The sequence below is a fragment of the Odocoileus virginianus genome, unplaced genomic scaffold (genome assembly GCF_023699985.2).
Source record: "Odocoileus virginianus isolate 20LAN1187 ecotype Illinois unplaced genomic scaffold, Ovbor_1.2 Unplaced_Scaffold_5, whole genome shotgun sequence".
In the NCBI taxonomy this organism is placed as follows: Eukaryota; Metazoa; Chordata; class Mammalia; order Artiodactyla; family Cervidae; genus Odocoileus; species Odocoileus virginianus.
Window position 1 is genome coordinate 3,320,484 of NW_027224267.1, and position 27,898 is coordinate 3,348,381.

Below are 27,898 nucleotides of genomic sequence, written 5' to 3' on the forward strand. Positions count from 1 at the left end.
CAAAGCGCCCGCAGCACACCCAGGCCGAGGGAAACCAGAGCCCTCTGCGGGCACAAGCCGCAGCGTGAGCCAGTCGGAAGGCCAGTGGCCGCCTCCCTCCGCACCATTCAGGGGCCTCTTGGCCACCTCGCCTCCGTCTCTCCAAGATGGGCGCACCCTGGGGAGGAGGCCGGGTGTGGGCGGGCGTCTGCCACACTCTTCAGTGAGTGATGGAGTGGGGGTCTGGGGGCACCCTGACCATCCTGCCTGCGGTCCTGCCCAGGAGGGCCTGAAGTTTGGCAGAGAAGCTGCCCACGTCTCCCAGGGGCTCGGCCACTGAATGGACCACAGGGGCCAGGTGGACACAAGCGAGGAGCCCCTGCGATGGCCCTGGAGTGTGGGAGAGAAGGCCGAGGTCCATCTGGGGGCGCCCCGGTGTTCACAGGGTGACCAGACTCAAGGAGGACTCCAGGGGTGGGCCTGAGAGCAGGGGCAGGGGCTGGGTGGGGGCTGGGCGGGGGGTGAGACCAGGAGCCGGCGTGACCCTCGCTGTCTCAGGGCACGGACCAGGATGTCCATCACGGCGCGGACGCGCAAGCAGCATGCCGTCCGTGTCCGCATTCCTGTGCGTCCCCACATCCCCACATCCCGTCCGTGTTCCTCTGCGCTCATGCCTCGTGCGTGCCTGCAGGCCTGTGTGTGCCGACCCAGAGCAGGGCCTGGGCCTACAAACGCCCCCAGACTCGAGTGTGGCAGTCATGTCCACATCCGTGGGCAGCAGGCCCCTCTAAGAGAACTGGTCACAGCCCGGAGCCTCCATGGGAACCCCCCAAGTCCTGCCCACGACAGCAAGCCCCTGCTTGGGGTCCTGACTTTCAGCCTCTCTTCAGGGACCCCAGTGCCTCTCGGAGAAGGCCTGGCCCCGAATGGGCACCCTCACCCTGTCTTCCCTGGGCTGGGGGGTCCGGAGTGAGCAGGGCGCCCCGCACACACCGGCCGTTTCAATGGGTGAAGCCACGTCCTGGCCACAGGCCTGTCCTGGACCTGGAAGCCTCCAAGCAGGACGTCGTTACCGGGATGTGATCAAGGCCCCCTCCTCCAGGCTGGCGGTCCTCCCGGGGGAACCTGACGTCCGGCTGACTGGACGGAGAAGCTGTCAGGGCTGGCCATCCGGGCGGTGGCCGCGGGCCGCTGGGCACCAACGGGCGGCCTGTTTCCACCTGGGGTTCCGCGGGGTTTCCACCGTCCTCACAGGGAAGGCGCCGGGCCGGGCGGGAGGGCGTGCTCGCGGCCGCCAGCGGGGGGGCCGGGATAAATGGCCCCAGTCATGCGGCCGCGGCGAGTGCGCGTCGAAGAAGCTATAAATTACCCGGCCGGCCCGCGCCACCGCGGCGGGAGGGGCAGGGGGGCGCGGCGCTCCGTAAATCGGCCCTTTCACCACTGGAGGCCGCGCACGAAAGAAAAACTCTGTTTTATTAAAGCAACATCAGGGTTGTGGCCGGCTGGCCGCGAGGCGCCGGCAGCCAGCCTGGGCACTGGGCAGGCGGGGGGCTCCGCCGCACCCGGGCCGGGAGAAAGGCCCCTTCAAGAGGGGCAAGCCCCAGCCCAGGGGGCACGCGGCAGCCTCGCCTGAGCCCCCCAGAGCCTGAGACGCGGCCAGGCCCCCACTGCTCCCAGAGCCCACGGGGTCTGCACCCAGAACCGAGCAGGGAGACCCCTGCCCTGGCTCAGCCCCGGGTCAGACAGGCAGACCCCTCTGACCCTCAGAGCAGCGGCGCCCAGGGACACAACCTCAGGCTGCCCTCAGGGGTCCCCCAGCCCAGCCAGGCCTCCACCCACTGCTGGCGGCTCCAGCTCCGGGGAGGGGGCCGTGGAGCAGCTTGGGATAATATTTAGACAGTTTAAGTGGAAGTGAGTGGGCTCATCTCCATTCCCTGCAGGGCCAGGCTTGCTGGGCGAGAGGCAACCCCGGGGCAGTGGGCGGGCTGCTCCCACGAGTCACCCCTCCAGGGTGGCCCTTCGTGGTCTCTGGCCCTGCCGCCCCAGGTGCTTGACCCTGCAGGGGCTCCCCAAGAGGGGTCCTGGGCTGCCCAGTTCCTCCAGAGCGCCCCCCTCATCACTCCGAGCCCCATAAAGCCACAGCGGGCATCGCAGCTGGAGCCCCGCGTTGCCCGCACGCTGCCGGGTGACAGCTGCCTGCCCATCTGTCCGTGTCCCCTGCAGGACAGCACCTGGCTTGTCTCTGGGGCAGGGCGAAGGCTACTCTGGGCCTTCCAGGCACCTTGGCTGGACACAGGGCCCGGCAGGCTTCCTTGTGAACTGGCACCCCCCTTGCTCCAGTGTGCCTGTCAGACTGGCCCAGGGCTGTCCCCTACCAGGTCCCGTCCAGCCCCCGGCCCCTCTAGTCCTGGCAGCCGGCACCCTCCTGACCCCAGCCCCCCTCAGGTGAGTGTAGGTTCTCAGGGGCACCAAACGCTGGAAGGAGGTGCCCTGCCGGGGCCCCAACTTGTACCCAGGCAGCTCCTAGTGTCCGGGGGCCCTGGCAAAGCTCCAGGGACAACCAGGGTCCCCAAGCCCACCTGCCAGGCTTGGTTCACACTGCCCCCTGCTCCCAGTCTCACACCCAGCCCAGAGGATGCCCCCTGGAACTGCCCAGGCTGAAATGGGGCACCAAGGCTCAGACTGACCACAGCCCCCCCCCCCGAGTCCTGCCCCTTGCTGTCCTTCTGGGAGGCGACAGAGGGGAGGTCACTCGAAGGCACGCCCCACAGTGGGCCTGGGCGGGGTCCTCACAGTGCAGCCCCTGGGGTCCAGGCCTAGGCCAGCACGGGGAAGCCCAGTGTCCGAGTGAGCACCTGTGTGCCCGGCTCACCCAGGGGTCACCGGTCCTCTCTGGGGATCTGGAAGCAGGGTGGGGGTGGGGGGTGGTTCCCAGCTGCAGAAACGGGCTCCCCAGGGGTCAACACAGCCCTTTGCAGATGGCACCCCCCTGGGGCATCGACCACTCATCACACCTGCCCTGCAACTTAGAGCGGGGTCCCAAGAATGAGACAGGCCAGGGTGGGGCCAGCCACCCAGTGAGGACAGACCACAGCGTGCGAAAAAGACCCCCGGTGAGGGCAGAAGGGCGCGCCAGTGAGGGCTCGGGGAGGGCCGTGGGGCCGTGGGTGAGGAGCAGGAACCGGCCCGAGGGCTCAAGAGCAGCGGGGATCGAGGCACAGGGCTCCAGGCGCTCCAGCCTCACAGGCACTTCGGGCTCTTGACGCAGAGACCCTGGGAGCCAGGGCCTGCGGGGCTCCCGGGCCTCCGATAACAGGAGCCAGCCTTCACTCAGCCTCTAGGTCCCTTTCCTGAGGTCCAGTGGGCAGGTCCGAGCAGTTCATTAGCGAGGGAGCTGCTGTGAGACCAGGGAGAAGCGAACAGGCAAGAGCAGACGTGAGGTGACAGCAGGTCCACGCAACGGCATCTGCGAGCTGTTTCGCAGACACGGAACCCCCTCCAGGTGGAGTTCACACTTAACCGCGGTGAGCTGCCCACAGGCATGCAGACCCCAGGAACTAGACGTCAGGGTCGACGATGCTGACGCCTACGCGCCCCGCCACTGACCACCAGAAGAGTGTCCACCCGCTGACCACGTCCCCTCTGCACAACCCCTGTAAAACTGCTCAGCACCTCCCCCCTGCTGGGACACATGGTTTTCGGGGCGTTGGTCTGCTGTGGCCCCCTTCACCTGGCAAAGGCATAAAGCTGTCCTGTTCTACTTTACCCAGAACTCTTGTCTCCGAGATTGGATTCGGCACCCCGGTGTGCAGAGGAGCGGAGCTTTGGGCATCAGCTGAGGGCAGACCCCAGGCCGGGCCAAGTGCCAGGAGGGTGCCAGGGAAAGGGCCTGGGAGGTGGCTCTAACCCCCGGCATCAGCCAGCCCCCAGCTGGCCACCCACGAGATGAAAGGCCCTGCCCGTGCAGGCCCCACAGTGCCCTTTGAAGGCTGTGGGAATGCCCACAGGGCAGTCAGGTGCCAGGCGCTGGGAGGGGAGCTGCTGGTGCCGTGGTTGAGGCCTGGCCACCCTCCCGCGGCCACACTATGGCGCTCCTGTCCCGCCTGCCATGACAGCGGGCAGCGGGGTCAGGCCGTATCACCCTCCTTGACCCCTTGCCAGAGCCTCAGTCTCCCGGATCGGGACTGCCTGGAGAGACAGAGGCTCTGGGAACACAGCCCTGCAGGGCTGGCCTTGCTGACCCCGAGGGCCTAAGCGCAGGCCGGCTGGGCAGGCAGGCTTCTCTCTAACCTCTGCGCTCAGGGCCAGGGTCCAAGGACCTGTCTGGGGCCGCTCCTACCCCTACCACCTCAGTGGTGAGCACACGCTCCAGCCATAAAGGGGGTGTTGGGCCGGTCCCTGCCCTCTCTGCAAGACAGGCACTGTGACCAGGAGGGCATGCCCAGCGTCTGCCACCACTCTCCTCTGACCCCTCCCCCACCGACGGCCAGAACCCCAGAACCAGGCAGCCACCAGCCGCGGGGGCGGGCGCCAAGGACCTGTGGGAAGGCGCGGGCCCTGTTGCTCCCCAGGGCCCGGCAGGGGCTGGAATGTTTGCACTCGCTGTTTGCCTGGGGGCAGGGCGGGGGGTGCCCGGCCCCTCCTGGGGCGCCCTCCCTCCGCAGGCCTGGCCTGGGGGCCCAGGCCCAGCTGAGTCCACAGCTCTCTGATCAGCTGGGGAGGAGGAGGGACCCTCTGGCTGAGATGGGGAATTCCAGGGCGGCTCCAATACAACAGGGTCCTCCTGCCTTGACCTGTCCCCTCGCCAGGTCCAGGCCCCTTCTGTGCGCCCGTCGGACTGGGAGACCCCAGCCCGCAGAGGAGCTCGGCCGGCTCCTCCCCGCCCCCGCCCCCGCCAAACCCGGGGCTTCCCAGCCCGGCTCGGAGATTATGCAAATCCCCGGCGGCTCCTTAATTAAATCCCTAACGAGGCGCTGGGGCCGGGCCAGGGGCGGCGCTGAAAGCCGGGGTCACGCTCCGGAGGGGCCCGGCCCGTCTGCGACGGGAGGCCCCCGCGCCCGGCCTGGGGCCTGGGAACCGCCGCGCCGCCGGAGGGGGCGGACGGGCCAGGCCCGCCTCGGCCTCCCCGGGATGGCGCTTCTCCCCCGGGGGCGCGGGCGCACCTGCGGCCCATCCTGCGGTCCGGGGTCCCGGGGCCGCCGGGGTCGGGGGCGGGGCGGCCAGGGCAGCGGCCTCCGCGCCCCCCTTTCAGACGCCTGTTGTTGGGCCAACAGCCGGGGCCGCGGCCGCCTGAAAGGCCCGGATTAGCGAACATTAGCGGCCCTTTGAGCGGCGCCCAGGGCGCCCCTTCCGCCGACCCGCCCCCGCGCAGGCCGGACCAGGGCCGGGGAGGGCCGGGGGGGGGGGGGGGGGCGGGGGGCGGGGGAGGGGAGTGGGGGAGGGGCGGGGGGCCGGGGGAGGGGCGTGGAGGACCCCTCCCCCGCCGGACCCCGCCGTCTGCCTTTCCCCACACCTCCCGCCTGGGGTCCGGCCTCATCAGGCCTTCAGGCCTGCTTGGGAGCCGAGGGGCCCCGGGCAGAAGGTGGCCCTGGGTGCCCACCCCGCAGAGCCCACCCTCCTGCTTGGCTTCTGAGGATCGACGCGGAGAGCCCCGGACCCCTTCCGGCCAAAGCAAAGCTTCTGAGTGGCCGAAGGGCCGGGCGGCCTGGCCAAGGGTCCCGCAACCCCGGCGCAGCTCCTGGAACTCCTGCTGGAGGGCCCACACCTCCCTCCCGCCTTGCGCTCCTCCCAGGCCCCGCGTGGCCTTCTCCCTGCTGGCCACACGGGGTTCCCCTGGCCGCGCTCCCGGCCTCCAGATCACACTGGAGGGAGATGAGCACCCCTCTCAGGGGGACTGCGCCTTCTCCCTGGAAACAGCTCCTGGGCCCTGGGTGGGTGACTCTTGGGGGGGGGGCCAAAGAAGACAGCAGGTGGCGGGGTGCAGAGGAACGGGGAGGACACAGGGGCTGAGCGCCAGGCCCCCGAGACACCTGACTCAGCATACATCACGGGGAGGCATGCTGTTACCCTACTTCGCAGAGAGGGACACTGAGGTGCGGGGCGGGGTCACACCGTGGGGGGCCCTGGCCCCAGCCTCCCTCACCCAGGGTCTCCTCCTCACCCTCCCCCAGCTCCCTGCCTGGCTGGGGCAGCTGTCGACGAGGGGGCAGGCCTCCTGGGACGGGGGCACGGTCCTGACACTCCCAGTGCGGCCTGAACTGGGCCGCCTCTCTCAGCTACTAATCAGGGGCTGGGGGCTGGCTCAAAGCCCCACCTGCCCCCTGGAACCCGAGCCCAGCGCCCCATGTGCTACACCTGCACACGCACGCACATGCATGCACACGCACGCACACACAGGCTCATGTGCTGAGGCCAGCACCCCCGCCCTGGGAAGGGTAAACATGTTCGCAGAGGAAGCAACAGGCCTGTCTCCCAAGAGAAAAATGTGGCCAAACCAGACCCAGGCGGCCGTGGGCCCCACTCTCGCTACCACCCCGAGTCAGGACAGCCACTCAAGTCTGCTGGTAAAACATTGACAGCCCCCGTTCCCGTGACTGCCCAGCACCCATGGGGGCCAGGGTGGGGGAGCCCGAGGCTCGGCAGGCCTGCCGGATGGGTAGGTGGGTGCTGCAGCTGCTGGGGTCTGAGCACAGGCAGGGGGCCACTGTGAGTGGCTCCCTGACCCACTGTGGGAGGGCTGACTCTTGGGGCACCCGGCCACCAGCTCCTTGGGCCCAAAGCTCTGCTCCTGCGTCTCCCCGGGTCCCCACCGCGTGCCTGGGCCCCAGATGGCTTGGGACCAGCTTCGGTCCTGGCATGGGGCCCGTGGGGCTTTAAGGGGCACCCTGAGCTGTGGGAGGCCTAAGACGGAGTCTCCCTGGTTACTGGCCCCCAGAGGGATGACGCTGAGTCCACGAACATTGCCTTTGCTGGCCAAGGGAGGTGTGGACCAGCCCTGACCCCTTCGCCTCTGGGCAAGGCAGAAGGCAGGAGAGACACCCCCTCCAGGGGCCCCCACCCCCCCTGGCCAGGACGAGGACAGGCCTGGCCAGATCCTGTGACTCTGGAGAAACCACATGGAGCCTGGGGTTTGCAGCGAGAAACCCGATCGAGTAATGACAGGGTTGGCGTGGGGGTGACCGGCCGAGGGAGCCACTCCACCGTGGGCCAGTCTGCATCGAGGACCCCCGGGCCCTCCTCTTCCCACGGACAGCAGACGTCAGCAGCCAGGCGCCCAGGCCTCGCGCATCAGCTGCACCCCCTCCTTTGCCCGCTGTGTGCCTACCTCCCCCAGACTGTCACTCAGCCTCACCACCTGCCCCCCGGGGCCAGCCCAGAGCAGGGTCCCCCAGGAACCCTCTGGAACCGCTCTTCTGGGGTACACCCCGGCACTGTCACCTACACCCCTCTTTGGACCAGGGTGGGCCCTCCATCCCAGCCTGAACCTCCTCTAGGCCCCAGGACCCCGAGGTGTGGACCTTGGGCAGCAGGGAACCCCAGGGGAAGTCAAGAGAAACCAAGGTCATGGTGTCCTGCAGCCCCCAGCCCCCTGGGACCCACCCAGCACACACAGGGACCGGCGCGGGCTCAGCCGGGGCTGAGTCTCAGGCTGCGGTGTCCAGCCACCTCGCTGGGCTCTGGGGCAGCTGCTGGGAGGCCCGAGGCAGCGGCAAGCCTGCAGGGGTTCCCGGAGGGCGCTGGAGCGGCCGGCCGGTTCACACCGCGCTCAGAAGCCAGACCCCGCCACCCCGTGACGGCCTGTCGGCCGAGACCCCCTGGGCTGACGCTGGGGCAGGCCCCGCCCCGGGAGCGGGGCGCACACTGCGCTCTGCCGCGCGGGCGCGGGCGGGCGGGCAGCTTTAATTACCGCTGGCTGGGGCCATTGAGCCGCGCTAATCCGGGGCCGCGGCTGCGGGCGGCTCGGGCGGGCGCCCCCTCCCCCCCAGCCCGGGCACGGGGTCCCCGGGTTCTCACGTCCTGCCGGCCCCAATTAAAGCGAGCTCGGCAGGGCTGCCGCTGTGCTAATGAGCTCCGTGGCCGCTGGGCTGCGCGCCAGGGGGGCGCGGGGGCGGGGTGGGGGCGGGGCTGGCTTGGGTGGGGCGACTTGGGACCATTCCCGGGGAGAGGCCCGGACTCCCTGAATGTGCTCACCTGCGGAGGGGGGTCCCCGCATCCCCCACTCAGAAGTCAGGACGCCCTGAGTGCAGGGCAGGGGCTGGGGTCGGAGGGCCGGGGAGGGCCCCCCCGGGAGTGGTGCTGGGACCGGTGGTCTGTCCAGGTCGTCCCCCACACCTGGGCCTGGGACGAAGATGTCAGAGCTGCCGGTTCTGGCACCTGGCTAGGGTCTGCAGGCTCATGGGGCTTGGACGCCGGGGCACCACCACCTCAGCTTTGCACACGAAGAGCGGCCTGAGGCCTGGGGCCTGGAGCTCGGGGCCAAAGGGGCCCGTGCCCTGACAGTCCAGGCTCTCAACCCAGGGGGCTCGCGGAGGAGGAGGGGGGCGGCACGGCGGCACGGCGGCAGGACCCAGAGACTCTGCGAGAAACTCTCTAGACCCACCCACGGGGCCCCGCTTCGCTTAGGCAGGGTGGCCCCTGGGGTCTCTGCAGGTTGTGCAAGCCTCCTCTACCCCCCCAGCCCCCGGGGCTTTGGGTCCCTCGGGAGCTGCGGCCCAGGCAGGGCCGTGGGGACGGGGGGCCCGGTTCAGCATGAGGTTGGGGGGACGGGAGGGCCCCGGGCCAGACTGAATGCCCCCAGTGGGCCAGAGGGAGGGCTGGGGGGAGGGGCTGGGGCGTCACCACTCTTTGCCTCCCACCCGGGTCTGCTGTGTGGCCTTGGAGAGGCTGCCCGTCTCTGCAGGGACCCTGAAGTCTAGGGCTGCGGGCGGGAGCTCTCCTCCCGCCCCCAGCCCACCAGACGGGGGCTGTCAGCGCGGGGCCTCGTGGTCTCTCTGGGGCCCCAGGCCCGGCTCACGGGGCGGCCCGAACTCTCACTCCTGCCCCGGCCAGCTGCGGACCGAGGCGGCAGGGCCCAGAAGCTGAAGGGGTGCGCTGGGTCTTGGTGGGCAGCGGCCCCATCTCAGCCCACAGGGGCCCCGAGAACACTGGCAGGTGGGGTGTGTGGTTGGGTGGGAGGCCTTGGCTTCCTGGCGGGCCGGCACTGTGACCCTGCTGACCGCACCACTTGGGGCAACCCCGGGGCCCGGAGCCTGACCCGTCAGTCCCCTGTGGGCCCCAGCCTGCTCCTTCTGTGCGCACAGGCGTGCGGGCACACGGGGTGCACATGTGTGAGTGTGTGGACCGGCAGGCAGGGTCCAGAGTGCATCGACGGGCATGGTGAATCCTAGTGTGCGGCTGTGGAGGGGGCTGAGAGTCTGCATAGAGGAGTCTGGGGGCCGTGCGGTGACCCAGCTCCCAGCTGTCACGGCACGGGCACTCACACACAGCTGCTAAGACCCAGCGATGGCGGGGGCTCACGGAGTGGCCAGCCCATCTCCCAGAGCGGGAAACTGAGGCCGTGGAGGTGACGCAGCCACTAAAGGCCCCCTGCTTGCAGGGCTGCCTGAGTCGGACTGGCCAGGGCCTCCCTGCCTCCTCTCTTCGGCTGCGCTGTTGGGCCTGGGTCTGGGGCCGGTCAGCTGTGGGGGTAGTTCATGTTTTGGAGAGGAGGGGGCGTCATTGGACCCCTACCCCCTGCCCCTCCGGGAAGCCCCCTCCCCGCAGCCCGCTTGGGGCACTGGATTTCGGGGCCATTTGTGGGCCCTAGCCAGTCGCACCCTGGAGCGGAGCTGATGCAAGGCAGCAGGCTTCCCATCTCCCTGCCCCCCCCCGGGGGCCCTGGCCCACTGTGTCCACCCCCCGGCCCAGCAGGAGCCCAATGCCAGCCCTTGTCCCTTGGACAGCCGGTGAGCGCGGCAGGCGCTATCTGTACCCACGGCAGAAAGGGCCCGTCGCACCCAGGCCAGGTGTCGGCGCCTGGGAAGCGGCCAAGCGGAAACCCGAGCCCGGCACCCCTGTCCGCGGCCAGGCTGGCCGTCCCCAGAGACGGCACCCTGGTCCCCAGCCCCTCCCAGGGCGATCTGTCCCAGATCCGGGCGGGGGCCAGCCCTGGGGGGCCTGCAACCACTTCCAGGGTTGGGGGGAGGGTGGGAGAGGCCACGGGAGGGGAGGGCCTGGCAGGCCTTGTCCCCTGTTTGCGTGAGGGGCCACACGCTCAGCACCAAGCGGAGGGGTGACCTCGGATCCCCGCCCCCTGCCTGCTCAGATGCTGTGAGATCTGGGTCAGGAGGGGGGCCAGGGGCAGCGGGGTGCCTGGTGTGGGCTTACCACTCTCACGCCGCCTCCCGCCAGCACTCGGGCCAGACTGTCCCAGGGGGTGACCACGACGGGCCAGCTTGCCCGCTGCCTGCCAGGCCCGTGCCCAGCTGCGGTCCCCACCTGGGCCCTGCACTCACTGCCCCTGCGCTGGCCACGCGCGTCCCTGCCTCTGAGACCCCCGCCCGGCTGGGGCTTGCCTGGGAAGCCCCTTCCGAGCACACGGCTCGGGGCCTGCCCCCCAGCCGTCACTGCCCGTGACAGGGGCTCCCAGGAGAGGCAGCCCCGCATCGGGGTCCCAGGCACGGGGCATGGGTTCTGAGCCCCATGAGTGAGGGGGATGGGTGTTGGGCCCCCAGAACAGAGTGAGGCAGGCATGGGGAGGGGGCCAAGAGGCTCGTCTCCCTGGAGCACCCCCAGGCTCCCTGGCCTTCAGCTGGTCCCTGTCCTCGGAGCGGGCTGTCCGGTCCAGGCAGCCCACGGGGCTGGGCCTGTCCTTGGGAATGCTCTCGGCTCGCCCTGCGTCCTCAGCCTTGCTGCTGACTGCCGGGTCCCACTGCCTTCCTGGGCATTTGGGCAGCGTGTGGGGGTCCTCCCTGCCCCCCACCCCACAGCCGACAAGTGGACGGCCCAGCCCTGCCCTCCGCCCTAGGGCTCTCTCGTCCTGCTCTCCGCCCCCAAACGTCCCCTCCAGCTCCGGGCAGACCCCCGCCAGGGGCTTTCGGGACACTGGCTTCCAGCTTGACCCCAGGTCTCCCCTGGGCTTAGCTGCCCCGCCCCCAACCCACCCGGGGCAGCCCCATGGCCCTGAGTCCCGAGCTGTAGGTCCCGGGGGCTGTGATCCGTCACTCTGCAGGCTCGGGGGAGACCTGGGTCCCAGAAAGAGCCTGGAAGAGGGAATATGTGGTTCCACCTGTGGCCCAGAGCTCCAGCGTTCCCAAGAAGCCCGGCTCACTGGGACCTTGGCCTCGGACACCAGCCCGAGCACATCAAAACCACTGGATCCTGGTTGACGAAGGTGCCTTGTGGGCCAAGTGCAAGGGGGCGAGCGGAGCTCTGTGGGCTCCGGAGGGTGGTGGTCACAGCCGGACGGGGCTGCCCAGGACCTTCTGCAGGCCACCCAGCGGGCAGCCTCTACCTTTCCCCCGTGGCGGCCCCTGGGGTCTGAGATGGGCTTCCTGGCTGCGGCCGTGACATACACATTGAGGTCAAATGCCCCCTGAGGGTGTGACCTTGGACACGCGGGTCCTCTATGGTCCGATCGACCCCAGCATCGGGGGTGTCTCCAGAGGGAGCTGATCTCTGGGGCCCAACTGGGGGCTCGGGCCTCCCCATGGCACCTGAGGGTGGTCAGCACCCCCCACCGGGAGATGGCCGCCCCAGGGGGTAGGTCCAGCTGGGGCCCTGGGGCCCTTCCCTTGACCGTTCCAGCTCTGGAGGACACGGTCACAGAAGCTGAGGTCAAGGCTGGAGTCCAGTCAGCCTCAGCCGGGCGGACACAGCCTCATGGACGAGTGGACCCTGGGCCGACAGCCCCGGCCGGCACTGCTGCCCTTGCGCTCCGCTGGGCCGGCCGCTGACCCTGACGCCTCCTGACTCCGGCCGCTCCCGAGCGTGGACGGGCCGTGTCTGTGTCTGGGCCAGGCACTGCGGGCTCCGTGCCGGGAGGAGGTGGCCGGTGCTGGCTCAGCATTGCCGGCCGCCCGGGGCGGGCAGGGCAGGGCGCCCCTCCCACCCCTCCCCACCCGCGCTGGGCCCAGGGCCCAGGCCCAGCGCGAGAGAATGCAGGCCTCCCGCCCCAGCCTGTCAGCCAGGCTTCTCCATCCGGCCACAGACACTGCCCTCAGGAAGCCCTCTGCAAAGAGGCTCTCGGGGTCCCAGCTTTGCCTGGTGGCCTCCAAGGCCCTCACGCACTGTCAGTCTTGAGTGTGAGCAGGTGTGCGGTGGGTCCTGACCCAGGAACTCGGTTCCGTTGGGCGGTTCAGGGCAGAGGGGGCGTGGGGTCAGCAGGGAGGACTCCGGCAGCCTCAAGCCAACCCCTCACCTGCTCCCTGATGCCCACAGCACATCCACTGGGCTCTGCTTTCGAGACGTTCCAGAAGCTTCTCAGCCTCAGAGCCACCACCCTATCCAAGCCTCCTGCCCTCCCACTGGGACCCTCGTTCACCTCCTCCCTGGCCTGGAAGCCCCTCCGCCCCGCATAACTTTCCTGTCTCCCCCCAGTGAAAAAGTCCTTACAGTTAAACCACCCTCTGTCCAGCCCCCAGCCTCAGGGTCCCCGCAGTTTCCCAGGGTCCTGCGTTGGGCGGTCAGGGCCCAGGCCGAGGGCCATGTGCTCAGTGTCCCCAATCCGCACCCCAGCTCGGCCGCTGAGAAGGTGCAGGCAGGGCGGCCGCGGGCGTGGGCGCTAGGACTTCGGTCTTTACTGCCCTCCCTGCTCCGTGTCCCCTCTGTGTGGGCCTGTGCAGCTCTCAGAGCACTTGCGGTCAGGCCTGGGGTGCGCACGCCCGGGGTCCCCCTGGCAGCCTCCGCGCTGGCCGCGTGCTCCACCCCCAGGGGCCCCCCGGCCTGGACCACTCCCCCCCACAACACACTCTAGACTTTCCTCAAACACAACTTCATTTCCATTTGTGCCATTGATTGTCTGAGCAGACAAAGGCCTCTTTCAGGGACGTCAGAGGTTCAGCAAATAAATAAATGAATGAAGTCTCCGCAGAGGAAGAGGTGGTGGGAAGGGGCTGGGGGGCCAGCCGGAGCGTCCTCCGCCCTGGGAGGGAGCTGGGCTGGGGACCAGCCGGATGGCGGGAGAGCCAGGGGACACGGGGCCACCCAACTGTGTCGGGGGCCTTGGTGCGTCTCACCCAGAGGGCTCCACAAGGGCTGGGGGCCGGCTCAGGCTGCAGACCGGGGTGTCCGGCGGTGGCACGGGGTTCGCGGCCCCGGGCATGGGTGATGGGAGTGGCAGACCAGCTTGTGGTCTGGTATGTGCCTCCACAATCCAGATGCCAGCCTTGACTGTGTACCTTCCCAGGGTCCTTCCCAGTTTGAACCAGGAGACAACCTTAGCCTGGAGGAGTGATGCTGCCGGCGGGTCTGAGATTCATGATCTGGGGGCTCCCATGTGCTGTCCCCCACACAGCCCTAACCCTGGATGGCCCACCCTGCAAACCCAGAGCTTGGGGCACCCGTGACTGTCATCAGGATGCCGGCCGGAAGGGGGCTTGTGCTCAGAAAGCTGCTCCAACTGAGGGCATGACCCTGCACACCTCCACCCACTGCCCTGAGCCTGATGCTCCCGAAACAGGGCCCAGGAAGAGGCCAGGCTCGGCCAGTCAGGGAGTAAGCAGTCCATGGGCGAGTCTCCCCAGGGAGAGTAGATGCCTCCGTCAGGGCCCAACCCTGGAGGGGACCCCACTCCCCCCACCCCCAGCACAGACAGAACTAGAGCTGGAGGGCAGGTAGAGAGGGCTAGAGGAGTCCAGGAGGGCTGCCTGGAGGAGCGGGCAAGGAGCAGCCCTTCAGGAGAGCCGGGGGCTGGCCTGCTGGGCTGGCTGCTGCTCCAGCGCAGGCCGGTCCAGGCCCCAGGGTAGCGCTGACTCCTGGCCATTCTGGGGACAACAATGGCCAGCATTTAAATTCCAATTGAGTCAGCCTGAGTGGCCCCGGGCGTGAGAACGGGCGCCCCCACCCCCAGCCTGGGCCCCGCCCGCCGCATTCCTGCCTCCCTGGAGATGGCCGTGGCCGGGCGTCGCCAGGGGGCCCGAACGCCGTGCTCAATGGCCGGGGACAAGGGGCCATTGAGCGGTGACGGGCGGGATTGAGCCGTCAGCGCCCTCCGCTCGGGACCCCTCCTCTGTCCCAGCCCCCTCCCAGCGCCACCGTCAGCTGCCAGCATGGGCCCTGCGCACACCCTCCCGGCCCCGAGCGGGCATGGGCCTCAGGCCCCTCGACTGACCCACTGACCGCAGGGCCCCGTCTCCTCACCCCTCCCCACCACAGTCAGAGAGCGGCATCTTAATCGGATCATGTCACGCCCCCGCCCAGAGCCTGGGGGCTGCCCCCGCCCCCGGGATCGGGGATCGAAGGCCAGCTCCTCCTCTATCCACCGGCCAGCTGACCTCGCCCCCGCCCGCCCATCCTGTCCCCACCCCCTCGCTGCCTGGAGGCGCCCAGCGGGCCTGCCCAGCCGCCTGCCCACCAGCTGCCCTGCTCCTGCTCTGCACTCTCCCCTGGGTGCGCCTCCCCGAGTCCATCACCCCTGGACCATCAGCCATGCAGGTGCTCTTTGCCCGGCGCCCATCCTGAGCCAGCCCTCGGGTTGTCCTCACACAGCCGAGGAATCCAGGTGTCCGTGCAGATGGGCCGCTGGCCTCATGCCCAGGACCCCAGAGGGGGCACAGTGTCCTCACAAATCCCTGCGGAGGGGAGGGCAAAGGAGGCACGCCTGGTCCCCACCCTGAGGAGCTGTGAGGCCCTGAGACCATCCCCTCCTCGGATCTGGGGCCCCCGCCCTGGCCCCCTGCTGCCCTGAGGAGCCTCAGAGGTCAGGGTGGGCCAGGCGGCGCCTGTCAACGTCCACGTCCAGCCGGACAGGGTCACCAGGCGGGGTGCTGGTCCTCTGGGGCCGAGCTCAGCCCTTCCTCTCTTCAGGCCATGCCGGGGGCCTCGTCTTGGGCCCCCAGCGGGGAGGATGTCGGGCAGGGCGCCAGGGAACCTGAGCCCAGGAGGGGTAGTCCCAGGAGGTGGGGGTGCCCAGCAGGCACAAAGCGCTGGCGGCCCGGCCCCCGGCTGGCAAGAGCTCAGGGGCTGAAGAGAGGCTGGCGCGGGGCCCGCAGGCGGCGCAGAGCGGACACCTCCTTCCGTCCTCCTGGGAAGAGGAGCTCCCCCGCTGTGGCCTGGGGTGGGCGTGCTGCCGGGGGTCCAGAGAGAGCGGGGGTGTCCTCGGCCAGGATGGGCAGCCTGCCAGGTCTGCTGTGAATGCCAGGTGGTCACGGGGGCCTCCCTCCCCCAGACAGACAGGTGTCAGAGAACCCAGGCGAGTGAGGTGGGACGGTGTGGGGCGCGGGGTCTGGGCTTTGCGGGAACCTCCAGGGAGGTGCCGGGGGGAGGTCCCAGGCAGGCCGCCCCGCAGGCTCCAGCCACACTGACCACATGGACCACCCCACCCCCCCACTGCCCCAGGGCTCCGCAGAGAGGCCTGAGCAAGTCATCCTCACCCTCCGGGCCTGATCCAGGGCCAAAGGGCCAGAGGCAGGAAAAGAAAGCCTGCTGCTGGGGACAGCTGCCCGAGGCACCACTGACCCTCCACCTGCCCGGGGCATCCAGGATGCAGCCCACTCCCCCCCAGAAGCCCCTCCAAGCTGCGGCCTCTGCCCTGAGACCCTGGTCAGATCAGCCCCACCCCAGCTTGGGACCCTGCTGTGGCTGACACCCTGCTGGAAGCAAGCCCCCCGGGGTGCCTGCCCCTCCCGCACCCCAGCCGCTGGGCCCCCGGCCCGGCCCCGCATATTTCCCTGCCCGACTCGGCTCTGTCGCCCGTGGACGTCCGTGTTCAGCACGTGTGGCCGCCGTCCCCCCAGCCTGGACCATCGCGGACTGTGTCCCGTGACTGTCCAGCCCTGGAGGCCGGCCTTGGTCTGTGTCCTCCTGGGAGCCCCCAGGACCGTAGGCAGCGCCGGGCTCACAGAGGCGCTGGGGGCGGCTACGGAATGGGGGAAGGCGTGCTGCCTCTCGAGTCCCGCGCTGAGGCTGCGAGCAGGGCGGGCCCGGCGCAGGAGGCCCTCGGTGTGGCCAGGGAGCCCAGGCCTGGCCCCTCGCCACCCCCGTCTCGAGGACCCCCAGGTCAGGAGCTGTCCCCTCCCTCTCGCCCAGCTGTCCTCGTGGGCCCCACCGGCCCGCCTGTGGCCCCGTCGTGGGGACCCCTTGCCAACCTCGCCTTTGACAGGAAGCGCGGGGCTGGCTGGGCCAGCGGAGTGAGGTGTGCAGCCCCCGGGGCCCTGCTGGCCTCCGTCTCTCGCTCCTCGTCAGGCGGGCGGCACTGGGGAGGCGGCCAGGCCTCAGCTGTGTGCAGAGGACAGGGACATGCTGGCGCTGTTCTGGGACTGCCTGCTCCGGGGGCCAGCCTGGAGGGCCTCGTCCTGGGAGACCAGCCTCCTGGTGTATCTCATCCCAGGGGACCAGCCGGGCAGACCCCTTCCCGGGGGACCAGCCTGGCGGACCTCTTCCCCGGGGACCCGACTGGTGGGCCTCCAGGAGGAGGCCCACACAGCCCAAGGCCCGTCCCTGCTCCGCGGCCCCCAGGTTGAGCCAGGCCCCTCACGGCCAACCCCTCACCCCTCCTCCCTCCCAAGCCCCAGGAGCGACTCCGCACGGCAGCCCCGTGTCCAGGCTGTGGGGCCAGAGAGAGGCTCCCTAGAGGTGAGCTGTCCTCTGGGCACTCGCCCAGGCCGAGCGTGCACGGCTGCCCCGGAGGAGCCCTGGGCGGGGAGGTGGGTGCCAGGGAGGTGAGGGGGCTGCGCTTCGGGGACAGGAAGGCCCTGCTGGGTGGCGCCGGTCTCAGAGTGCGCAAGGAGCGGCCGGCAGGAGGGTGGTCAGAGAGGGTGCCAGGAGAGCCCCCGGCCGGGTGGGGGTTCAGCCGGAAGCGCACGCTGGGTGGGACTATCCGCCTTTGGAGGAGGGACGGAGGGGTCAGGATGGGGCGGCTCTGGGAGGTGACAGGAGCCAGCAGGGCTGGGCCCGCCCGGGAGGCCCTGCCACACACCTGTCTCCCCGCACCCAGGGCCGGCTCCTTGAGCCTCAGATGACCCCGGGCACCCCTCAGCTCCTCTTTGCCTGGGGTGGGGTCCGGGCCCCAGCTGGGGGTGACCAGCGTGGCTCAGCCCTGTTCTGAGGTCACGAGGTGGCTCTCTAGTCCCTTCCAGGGCCCACCTGCAGGGCAGGGCCCTGGTCTCAGCCCTGGGAGGGAGGGAGGCCGCAGATGCCCAGGGGCTCGCCATCTCGCCAGCCACAGCAGCATCTTTCTCTCCTTGCCCTGGCTGCCAGGGAGCTCGGGATCCAGGCAAAGGCAAAAAATCTGTGCCCCATAGGCTCAGAACATGGAACAATGGACTGATTCCAAATTGGGAAGGGAGTACGTCAAGGCTGCATATTGTCACCCTGCTTATTTAACTTCTATGCAGAGCACATCATGTGAAATGCGGGCTGGATGAATCACAAGCTGGAATCAAGATTGCCGGGAGAAATATCAATAGCCTCAGATATGCAGGTGACACCACCCTTATGCAGAAAGCAAAGAGGAGCTAAAGAGCTTCTTGATGAAGGTGAAAGAGGAGAGTGAAAAAGCTGGCTTAAAGTTCAAGATTCAGAAAACTAAGATCATGGCATCTGGTCCCATCACTTCATGGCATATAGGTGGGAAAAAAATGGAGACAGACTTTATTTTCCTGGGCTCCAAAATCACTGGGGACAGTGACTGCAGTCATGAAATTAAAAGACCCTTGCTCCTTGGAAGAAAAGCTATGACAAACCTAGACAGCATATTAAAAAGCAGAGATATTACTTTGCTAACAAAGGTCCATATAAGTCGAAGCTATGGTTTTCCCAATAGTCATGTACAGATGTGAAAGTTAGGCCATTAGGAAAACTGAGCGCTGAAGAATTGATGCTTTCGAACTGTGGTGTTGGAGAAGACTCTTGAGAGTCCCTTGAACAGCAAGGAGATCAAACCAGTCCATCCTAAAGAAAATCAACCCTGAATATTCATTGGAAGGACTGATGCTGAAGCTGAAGCTCTGATAATTTGGCCACCTGAAGCGAAGAGCCAACTTATTGGGAAAGACCCTGATGCAGGGAAAGATTGGAGGCGGGAGGACAAGGGGACGACAGAGGATGAGATGGTTGGCTGGCATCACCGACTCCATGGACATGAGTTTGAGTGAGCTCCGGGAGCTGGTGATGGAGAAGCCTGGCGTGCTGCCGTCCGTGGGGTCACGGAGTCAGACACGACTTAGCAACTGAGCAACAACAACAAGCGGGTTAGGAATGTTTCTTTTTTCTCGGCCTAAACAAATCCACTGTGGAAAAGGTGTGTTTTCTCAGCAGCTTGAAGCTCAAACCTGCACTGCAGACACCCTTGGGCCCGCTTCCGCAGATGCGATTTCCTTCCGTCTCAGCCCCGATGCCTGGATGGGGACCCAAGCCCCCCCACTCCCGCAGCCCCAGCAGAGCCACTGCCCCTGGACCTGCAGTCCCAGCCCTCATCAGGACTGGCCCCTGGACCCAAGGCGGGGCAGCTCTGAGTCACCCTGTGTTCTTCCAGCTGGCCAGCCCAGATCCTATCCCGTCCGCACACGATCAGCCAGGTCACATGTCTGCAAGGGTAAAGACCTGGGCCCGTCCTTGAGCCCGAGCTGCCTCCTAGGAGGAGGGGGTGCCCTCTCTGCTCCCGGGGGCTTCCAGTGGAGGCCAGCCTGGAGACCTGGGCAGAGCTGCAGCGGTGACGCATCCTGCTCCGAGCCGGGGACACGCCTGGCGTCCCACTGGACTCGCCAAGGTCTGCCCTGCCTGGGTGCTCCCGGAGGGCAGGGCCCTGGCCGGAGGTGGGTGGCTGGGGGCTCGGTGGGCCCAGGGCCTGGCAGGTGTCCCCGGGAAGATGGCTTTGCTTGGGACACCGTCAATGGGCCGCTGTGCTCCACTAATCCTGCCCACCGGGCGGACAGACGTGGCCTCGCTGGCCGGCCCCAACTCCAGCTGGCAGCAGCTGGCCGCCACACGCGGCCAGGGGCTGCCGCTCATCCTGGGGGGCTGTGGGAGCCCGACCCGAGCAGAGAGGGAGCCCCGCACGTGGCCAGCTGTCCCCCAGGCCCTGCTCCAAGCTGCCTGGGAGGGCAGGGGGCCGGCCCCAGCCCCGTAGCTGCTCTGGCCTGAGAGCCTTCACCTTTCCTGGGGCTGCAGGCCTGCTTCCTCGGGGCCAGAGGTCTCCAGCCCCAGCTCCCAATGCCAGGTTGGCAGGGGCTCAGGAGACTCGGCCGGACCCTGTCCCCCCGGCACCTTGGGCTCCCCACCTTGAATAAGGGAACCCCCAGGAGTCCAGGACAGAGGACGGTGCCCCGGGGGGGCAGCACTAGAGACCTGGGGTGGGGGTGGGCGGCGTGGGGGGACGGGGCCCAGCTGAGGTCTTTCCAGGGCCGGCCGTGGGGGGCTGCAGGCAGACTCTGCCGTGGGTTTCCGGTCCCCGGGTAGGGGGCAGCTGTCTGGAGGACAGGGGCTGAGACCGTGGCTGTAGCAGCAGGGACGGTGCTGCAGTTGACTAGTGAGGTCTGCCAGGGCACAGGCTGGCACACAGTGGCCTACGTGCCAGTACCGCCACCCCGGGGACAGCCCCTGACCCCTCAGCTCCAGCCCCGGGGGTCACAAACGTACATCCCAGAAACCTTGCAGCCTTTTTCCCAGGGGCTCGGCCCAGGCCTCTGAGTCAGCGGCTGCTGGTGGGGCCCCACGTGGTTCCAGAGGAGCCAGCTCTGGGCCCGGGGACCTCAGGCGTCCCTCACAGAGGACAGTGTGCAGGGAGTGGCCTCATGGGGAAGCCCCCCTCCACGGCGGAACTGCAGGGGTGCAGGAAGGGACCGGGGCCAGCCCGCCCCTGGCCTGTCTGGCCACCTCGGCCTATGGCTCTTCTCCCCTTCACGGTCCTCACTTCACGAGCAGGCCGAGGCCACCCCTCAGGAGCCCACAGAGCCGGGACCACCTCCCTCTGGGGCAGGGAGGGTGGGTCTGGGTAGGGGCAGAGGGCACCGTGACCTTCAGAAGCCTGTGGAAAAGCAGCAGGTGGTCGCAGGCCTGGCCCCCTGCTGCTGAGGGTCATCTGGGGGTGGGAGGGCCTGAACCGAGAAGCCCCCGGGGGTGGGCCGGCCCCCGTCGAGTCTCCACCTGCCTAACGAGCTGCATTTCTGGCACTACCAGTTCTGTGAGCTCAAAGCAGACAGCAGCCTGCAATCCCTGAAGCAATTTACAAGGAGAAGCGTCTGGGCCTCGTGGTGTGCGCGCGCATATGTGCAGGTAAGCACATCTTAGGGGAAGGAAGGACACTCTGAGCCCCCAGGTCTGCGAGGCCAGGTGTCCAGGGGCTCCCTGGAGTGGGTGCTCCAGAGTCACAGGGAGCTGGGGCGGGGGGGGGGGCGCTCCTGCCACCCACCTGTGACCCCTGGCGGGGGCTGCCTTGTTCTGGGGGCAGGACTAAGGGTGTCCTGGCAGTGAGGGTGGATGGGCCGGGGCTGGACAGGGTTAGGGCAGGGACGAAGGCATGGGGACCAGGGGTGTCTGAGACTTTCCATCAGCTCTTGGTTTTGAAGATTTATTGCTTTCTGCAACCTCAGTAGGGGGCTTCCCAGGCGGCGGTAAAGAATCTGTCTGCAATGCAAGAGACTCAGAAGACACAGGTTCGATCCCTGGGCTGGGAAGACCCCCTGGAGGAGGGCATGGCAACCCACTCCAATATTCTTGCCTGGAGAATCCCATGGACAGAGGAGCCTGGTGGGCTCCAGTCCATGGGGTCGAAAAGAGTTGGACACAACTGAAGCCAGCAGCACACACACACGCACACACACACACACATGCACACGCACACATGCACATGCACGCGCACACGCACATGCACACACGCGCACACACGCGCACACACGCACACACACGCGCACACGCACACGCATGCACACACGCACACGCACACACACATAGGCACGCAAGCACACACATGCACGCGCACACACACGCACATGCACACGCACGCATGCACTCACACGCACACGGATGCACGCACACGCACGCACACACGCACATGCACACACACGCACTCACACGCACACACACATGCACACGCATGCATGCACACACGCACACTCACACGCACACACGCGCGCACACTCACACACGCATGCACACACATGCGCACCCTCAGCATAGCCCTTCCAGGTGGCTCAGTGGTAAAGAAACCACCTGTGATGCAGGAGCCGCAGAGATGTGGGCTGGATCCCTGGGTCAGGAAGATCCCCTGGACAAGGAAATGGCAACCCGTGCCAGTATTCCTGCCTAGACAATCTCATGCAGGCTACAGTCCGCCAGGGTTGCAAAGAGCTAGACAGGATTGGACGACTACGTGCACTTGCCCCAGCCTCGGTGGGCTGGATGCAGCTAGGGGGCCACCCAACTACCTGGCGGGGGGGCTGCTTCACCCCAGCATGGAGCATGGACAGCCCCTCTCCTAGTCAGCCCTGGTGAGGCCTGTCCCCCAGCCACACCTGGCCATGGGGACAGAACGTGGCCCGCGGATGGCAGGGGCGTGAGCCGGGGCCCTGGACTCTTCAATCCCTGGGGTTGGGCACCTGGCCCTCAGCTGGGATGAGCAGACCCCTCCCCACTAGGATGATAAACCCTAAGCACCAAGGCCAGCCCAAGGCCTAAGCCCTGGGGCCTTCTCTGAGGGCGAGCATCGCAGGAGCGACCTGTGCAAGTCAGGGCAGGGCGCCTGGGAGCAGCAGGAGGTCACAGCCACAGCATGCAGGGAGGCCTCCTGGACCTGCTGTGTGTGCCTCTGGAGCTGGCAGACAGCGTCTCTGTCCATCTGAGCTTCCTCTTCTTGGCCCCACAGGTCCACGGGGCCGGGGCCGGCCCACCTTTGTGGGCTAGTCTGGGAACTGGACTGGCTCAGAGTCTGCAAGGCCAAAGGTGGCCCTTGGCCAGGAGATGGGGACGCCTGTGGAGATGGGGACGTCCAGATCCCTGCGCAGAGGCTGTCGGCTGGAGCGGCAGGGCACACACGCACGAGCACACACACGCATGTGTAGACACAGGTGTGCCAGGTTCGCCTGGGCCAGGCTGTGCTGGGATCTGAAGCCCCTGCCCTCTCAGGGTGTGCGCTCAGGCATGGTGGGGACCCTGCCCAGCCTTGCTCTGACCCAGCTTCCAAGGCCCGGCCCGGCCCTCGCTGCTCGGGTGGGTGGGCGGCCTCCGCAGCAGGAGCTCGCAGGGCTGGTCGGCAGGACAGGGAGCTGGGGCCCACAGAAGCCCGATGGGCCTCCGCTGGCTCCACGCGCTGAGGGCTCGGGCCCAGGCTGCCCCTGTGAGCTGGGAGGCCGGTGGACACACGTGCCTGTAGATGCATGGGGCGCACCCGCTGGGGGTGGGGGGCTCCCCCCAGGCCACCGGGCCCACCTGCATGCTGTCACAGTCAACCACTGTACTGCCCACCCGTGGCCCTCCACTGCTGGCCAGGCAGGGCGCTCCCCGGCCACGCGCTCAGGGAGGCTAGTCAGGGCCTCATCGGAGACCAGGGCCCTGTGGGGCTGTGGATCTGGGCTGTGCCGGAGAGCCGGAGGGGCGTGGACGGCCTGGGAGGCATCTGGAGCGGGATTGGGGGGAGGGTCTGGCTAGGAGGAAGGACAGGAGGATGGTGGGATGGGAAGGGAGGGTGGCCAGATAAGGCTCTTTGATCTGAGCTGAGACAACCCAGACCCTCATCCTGAGATAACCTTGGCCTGGGGCACTCCGCCCCCACCCACTCTGGATGGAGGCTGACCCTGGCCCGGTGACTGGTCCTCGGGGCAGGCATGGCTGGAAAGTGGGGCAGGGTTGGCCTGGGCCGAGCCCTGGGGGTGCTCCCTGGAGCAGTGTGGCAGCAGTGAGGGGAGCCTGGGGCGGCTGCCGCCCCAGAGCTTCGGGGGTGTCACCCGGCCAGGAGGCCACCCCCACCCACTTTCACCCTGAGCCCGGGGGTCCCCGGGAGGCCACTCCCTGGCTGTGGCCTGTTGGGTGGTCCGGTCTCAGCGGGGCACAGAGCAGCGTGAGCACAGGTATGGACGTGGCCCTGCGGGCAGGGGGCGGGTGTCGTTTATCTCACTCAGCTGCCCTCTGCCTGGGCAGGTCGGAGTCCCCCAGGTCTATCTGGGCCACGCCCTCAGCGCCTGCAGGGCAGCCTGGGCAGACAATAAAGCTGTCAGCGGACTTGGGCTCTGGGGCAGGCAGGCAGGGGCGGGGGGCTTCGGGAGGGCCCTCAAAGATGTCTCTATTAGGGGCCTCGAGCGCTGGGAGGGCCGGCAGAGGCAGAGGTGGCCCTCAGACACAGCACAGACCACAGGCTCACCCTGCAGCAGCGCCCGCCCCGCTGGCCCCGGACTCAGTACCCGGGGGGCTGGCCATTAGGCAGAGGAGCCCTCGGACGCTGGGGGCCAGGGGTGGGGGTGAGGAGGCCAGGGCATCCTCTCCCCTGGCCCTGAAAGATCTCCCTCTCAGGGGACCGCTCAGCCTGGCTCTGAGCGAGCGCTCAGCAGACGGTGCGGGGTAGACCCCGGGGAGGCGCTCCACGCCATTGTGCCTCAGCATACCCTTCTGTAAAATGGGGCAGTGCCGGCCGCTCAGGCAGCTCTTCGGCTTAAACACGTGCCTCCCAGAGCCCATGTGCGCTGCGGCTCCTGGGGTGCCAAGCGTCCAGGGAGCGGAGCCCAGGGGTGCTCAAGGCCTGGGGGGGAACCAGAGAAGCCCCAGTTCCCTGGGGAGGGGTGTGACTACAGCAGGTTTCCCGCCCGAGCATATTCTTGGGCAAGACCCCTCACAAACTACAGTCCCTCTCCTCAAAGCCCCAACAGCTGGGCTTGGGAAGGGGTCCTGGGGACCACCGCTCCCACTCCTCCTTCCCAGTGGCTAGGGGGGAGATGGGAGGCCACAGCTAAAGCCTTCTCACCCAGAACCCGCGGGACCAAGCGGCCTCTCAGGGAAGCCCCACACAGCGCGGGGAACACGCACCTTCCCCAAGGCCAGGAAGCCTCCCCACAGGGGGCAGCTGCAGCTGGTCATTGTGTCCCTAGGGAGGCCCTGCCAGCTGCAACTCCATGCCTCGGGGTCCCCCTGCAGCTCCACGCCCCCAGGGTGCCCCCGTCACACAGGACAGACACTGCAGCTGGTGTGAGCAGTTGGCCCCTGCGGGCTTTGCCAGGGGCCACATCACCCGAAAATTCGGTCTTTTTGTTCCCAGGTTCACAGGTTGTGGGGTACCCCAGTCTGCCTCCTGGGGGGGCATGTCCTGGCCCCAGCCTGGACCGGACAGTGTCCACAACCTCCAGCCACAGACACTGAGGCCACCGCTGCCGCCTGTGGGACCCTGTGGCCCCTCTGAACTCCTGGGTTCTGGCTGGCAGCAGGAGGGAGCTGGTCCACGAGTGACCCACACAGGGACCGGCAGGGCCAAGAGCAAGGGATCGAGGTCCCCCAGCCCCGGGAGGGTGTGTGGTTGAGGCTCCCGGAGCAGGTGACACCCCCTCCTGGGAGGGCCAACAGAACCCAGAGGAAGGGGCACTGCTCGGAGGGTGAAGGCTGCCCGGCAGAGGGAGGAGGGCGTGACATGCCGTGGGGCTAGCCTGGCGGCCGGCGATGGATTCCTAATTCAGCCGGAGCCTGTGGAGTCAGCCTTGTTTATTCTTGGCAGGAAGGCTGGTCCTGGGGGGTGGGGGCAGGGGGAGTAAAGCCTTTTCAAAAAATAATAATAATAAAAACGCTCATTTAGAAAGCTCCCAAGACGTGCTCAACTCCAAAAGGGTCCTGGAAAAAATGCTGAGAAGGTTTAAGTGTAAATGGACCCAAAACACCATAATTAAATTTCCCTTAAATTTACCAGAGTTTGGGGTCAAAGAAAAAATAAAACCTAGGGAAAATACACTTGAGGTTTCAGGCAAATGCCAAGTGCTTAGGAAAATAGATTTCTGAGCTGCTCAGCGGCTACCGGCCTGGCCCCCGCCAGCCCCGGGAGCTGCGGAGGCCTTAACTCCTCCTTGGCCAGCAGTGGGTCCTTCTCCACCGCCCTCCTTCCCCAGCCCACTGCCCTGGGGGCCACCCCCACACCCGGCTGGCCCTCCCCAGCCAGACTCTCCGCCGACCAGCCCTCCTGCCCTTGTGCACTGTGAGGCAGGCTCCAGTGTGGGGTTGAGGGCTGGCCCTCCCCAGCCCTCCCCTCCCCCTAGCTGGGGGGGCACCCAGGGGAAGGCTGAGCTTTGCTCACCCCCCACCCCGTCACTCCTGTGTCTCCAGACAGCACTGCTCCTTTACGGCCCGTCTGGGAGCAACCGCATTTTCCAAACCTGAAGTCAGGATTTGAGGTCTAGCGGTCAGAGTGAACCAAGGGGCACAAGGCCGGAATGTTTGCACTGGGGCTGTCAGCGCACATCCGAGAAGACAGCCTCCGACAGCACATGATTCACGGTGTTGCCCTTTTTGCTCAGCCTGCCAGGAAGCTCGGAGCTAAAATTAAGGACCTTGTACAACAGTTAGTGTTGGCCAGCGGACCTTGGAATTTCTCCACTTCTCCATGTTCTTTAACATCTCTGCTATAATGAGCAAGTCAACTGTGCTTTTTATTTTCTGAGAATGAATTTAAAAGGCAGAAATTACCCACAATCTACAACAGGGCTTCTCTGGTGGCTCAGCTGGTGAAGAATCTGCCTGCAGTGCAGGAGACCAGGTTTGATCCCTGGGTTGGGAAGATCCCCTGGAGAAGGGAATGGCTGCCCACTCCAGTATTCTTGCCTGGAGAATTCCATGGACAGAGGAGCCTGGCAGGCTACAGTCCATGGGTCACAAAGAGTCGGACGTGACCGAGCGGCTTTCACAACAGCCACCACCTCTCTCAAATCTGTTTGTTTTTCCTTGGGGGGAGGGACCGGGCTCAGCCCAGCTCGGCAGGGCGTCCCAGGGGCCCCCTGCCCGCCCCCTGTCGACCTGCTCTGAGCCCTGGGGCCCAGCTCCTGGGCCCTGACAGCAGGCAGGGGTGGAAGGGACTTCCAGAGATGGTGGGGACGTGTGCTGGGAGAAGGGGGGAGCTGGAGACTGAGGCGCCCCTGCGGGGGGGTCCCCCGAGCCTCCTGGAAGAGGTGGGCTGGGCACTGAACACCTGAGGCTGCCCCGGGGCCTCGGTCTCCCCCAGCCCGGCCCCGAGCCCATGGCAGCCCCTCCCTGGGCCTCAGTCCCTCAGGAGGCTGAGCGGGAGGCTCTGGCTGGGGCACCCCTGTCCTGAGCCCCTGGCTCAGCGCTGGCCTTGACGGGTGCCCGTCGGGCACCACGGTGGCCGCAGCGGGCAGGAGCGCTGTGGATGCAGGCAGGGCAGAGGCTGAAACTCCCCTGAGCTGAGTGCACCTTGGCGCCGTGAACCCAGTGTGGGCCCAGGCCGGGCCAGGGGGTGAGGAGGGGTGGGGGGTGCTGACAGCCCGCTGGGGTCCGCACCCGGGGCCCAGGGCGGCCTGCTCACCTGCACAAGCCCCGGCACGCAGGGCCGCCCAGCTCTGACTCACCCACCAGGCTGGGCTGGGCCCGGCTGCCCTCAGCATCCACACCCACCTTCCTTCCCCGTGCTGTGGGCCCTGGGAGGTGGGGTCGGTGTTTGGGGTGGGGAGCGGGCAGGGAGGGGTCAACTGTAAGCCCTGGGCTCCAGGGGGCCTGGGGAGCACCCACCACATGGGGTGCTGGGAGGACTCAGCCTGGCGGAGCTGCAGGGGGTCTTGGAGGAGACGCCCCATCAGGGGCTGTGATGAAACCCCGGCTACCAGGGGCATCGCCCACCCCGGGGGAATCAGCACAGGGGCCTGTGAACCATGGGCCCGCCCGCCGTCTGGGGAAGGCCCCGTGGGACAGCTTGCTCCAGCTGAACGTGCTGACTTGGAAACAATAATTGTAAACAAATAAAATTATTTTGTCAAGAATAATAAAATGCCTTTGAGCAGTGCCCTCCCCTGGTGGCAAGGGTGGGGCCAAGGGGGCAGTGACTCCTCCGGGGCTGCAAGAGGCACTGTCAGACCCTCTGGAAGCAATTTGGCAGAGTCCGCTGCCAAGAGCCGTGAAAATGCTCCTGAACCCTGACCCAGATGCCACCGTACGGTGCCGCCGGAGACAGGCTGCAGTGGAGGGACCACTTCAAACTTTTGGCAGCACCAAAGAGACCAGCCACCGTGGGGGGAGGGTGTGTGATGAGGGGCAGGATGGGGCCTCCAAAAGGGAGATCCACTCCTGGAGCCTGGGAATGTGACCTTATTTGGAAAAACAGTCTTGCAGTCCTTAAATTAAGCTCATGAGATCAAGAGATCAGCCTTGATGATCTGGGTGGCCCTACATCCAAAGACAAGTGTCCTTATATAACAGAAGAAAAACCACGTGGCTATGGAGGGAGACACTGGGGTGGATGCAGCCACAAGCCAAGGACAGCCAGGAACCACCAGCGGCAGGAAGGGCCCTCCCCTAGAGTCTGAGATGGGGCTGGGGAATGTGTGGCAGGGGGACAGCCCCACTGACACCTTGATTTCAGACTGTTGGCCCCTAGAACTGGGAGAGACTAAATTACTCAACCGGTTTGTGGGAATTTGTGCAGCAGCCCTGGGAAAGGAATCCAGGGTGTGAAGCACCCAGAGGTTAACCAGGGCCCTTCGCTGGAGGAAGCGGGGGCTCATGGACCACTCTGGGGGCACCGTGGGAATGCCCTCCTCTGCTAGCACTGCCCACCAGCCAGACCCACACGGAAGCGGATGGTGCCCCTGCC

At 67.2% G+C, this 27,898-nt stretch overlaps 1 protein-coding gene and 1 long non-coding RNA gene across 2 annotated transcripts; one reads left to right on the top strand and one right to left on the bottom strand.

Moving 5' to 3' along the window:
* Positions 1 to 3,881: 3,881 nt before the first annotated feature.
* Positions 3,882 to 13,279, bottom strand: LOC139033409 (collagen alpha-1(I) chain-like). The gene is made up of 10 exons (XM_070462429.1): positions 13,194 to 13,279; positions 10,747 to 11,765; positions 8,170 to 8,316; positions 7,886 to 8,063; positions 6,706 to 6,947; positions 6,046 to 6,193; positions 4,947 to 5,840; positions 4,460 to 4,650; positions 4,325 to 4,386; positions 3,882 to 4,082 (listed from the first exon to the last, which is right to left on the bottom strand). The coding sequence occupies exons 1-10, from the start codon at positions 13,277 to 13,279 to the stop codon at positions 3,882 to 3,884; spliced, it is 3,168 nt and encodes a 1,055-aa protein (XP_070318530.1).
* A 4,341-nt stretch (positions 13,280 to 17,620) lies between these two features.
* Positions 17,621 to 26,540, top strand: LOC139033410 (uncharacterized). The gene is made up of 3 exons (XR_011485971.1): positions 17,621 to 18,883; positions 20,293 to 20,388; positions 21,977 to 26,540. It is a non-coding gene; the product is annotated as an uncharacterized lncRNA (long non-coding RNA).
* The last annotated feature ends 1,358 nt before the right edge of the window (positions 26,541 to 27,898 follow it).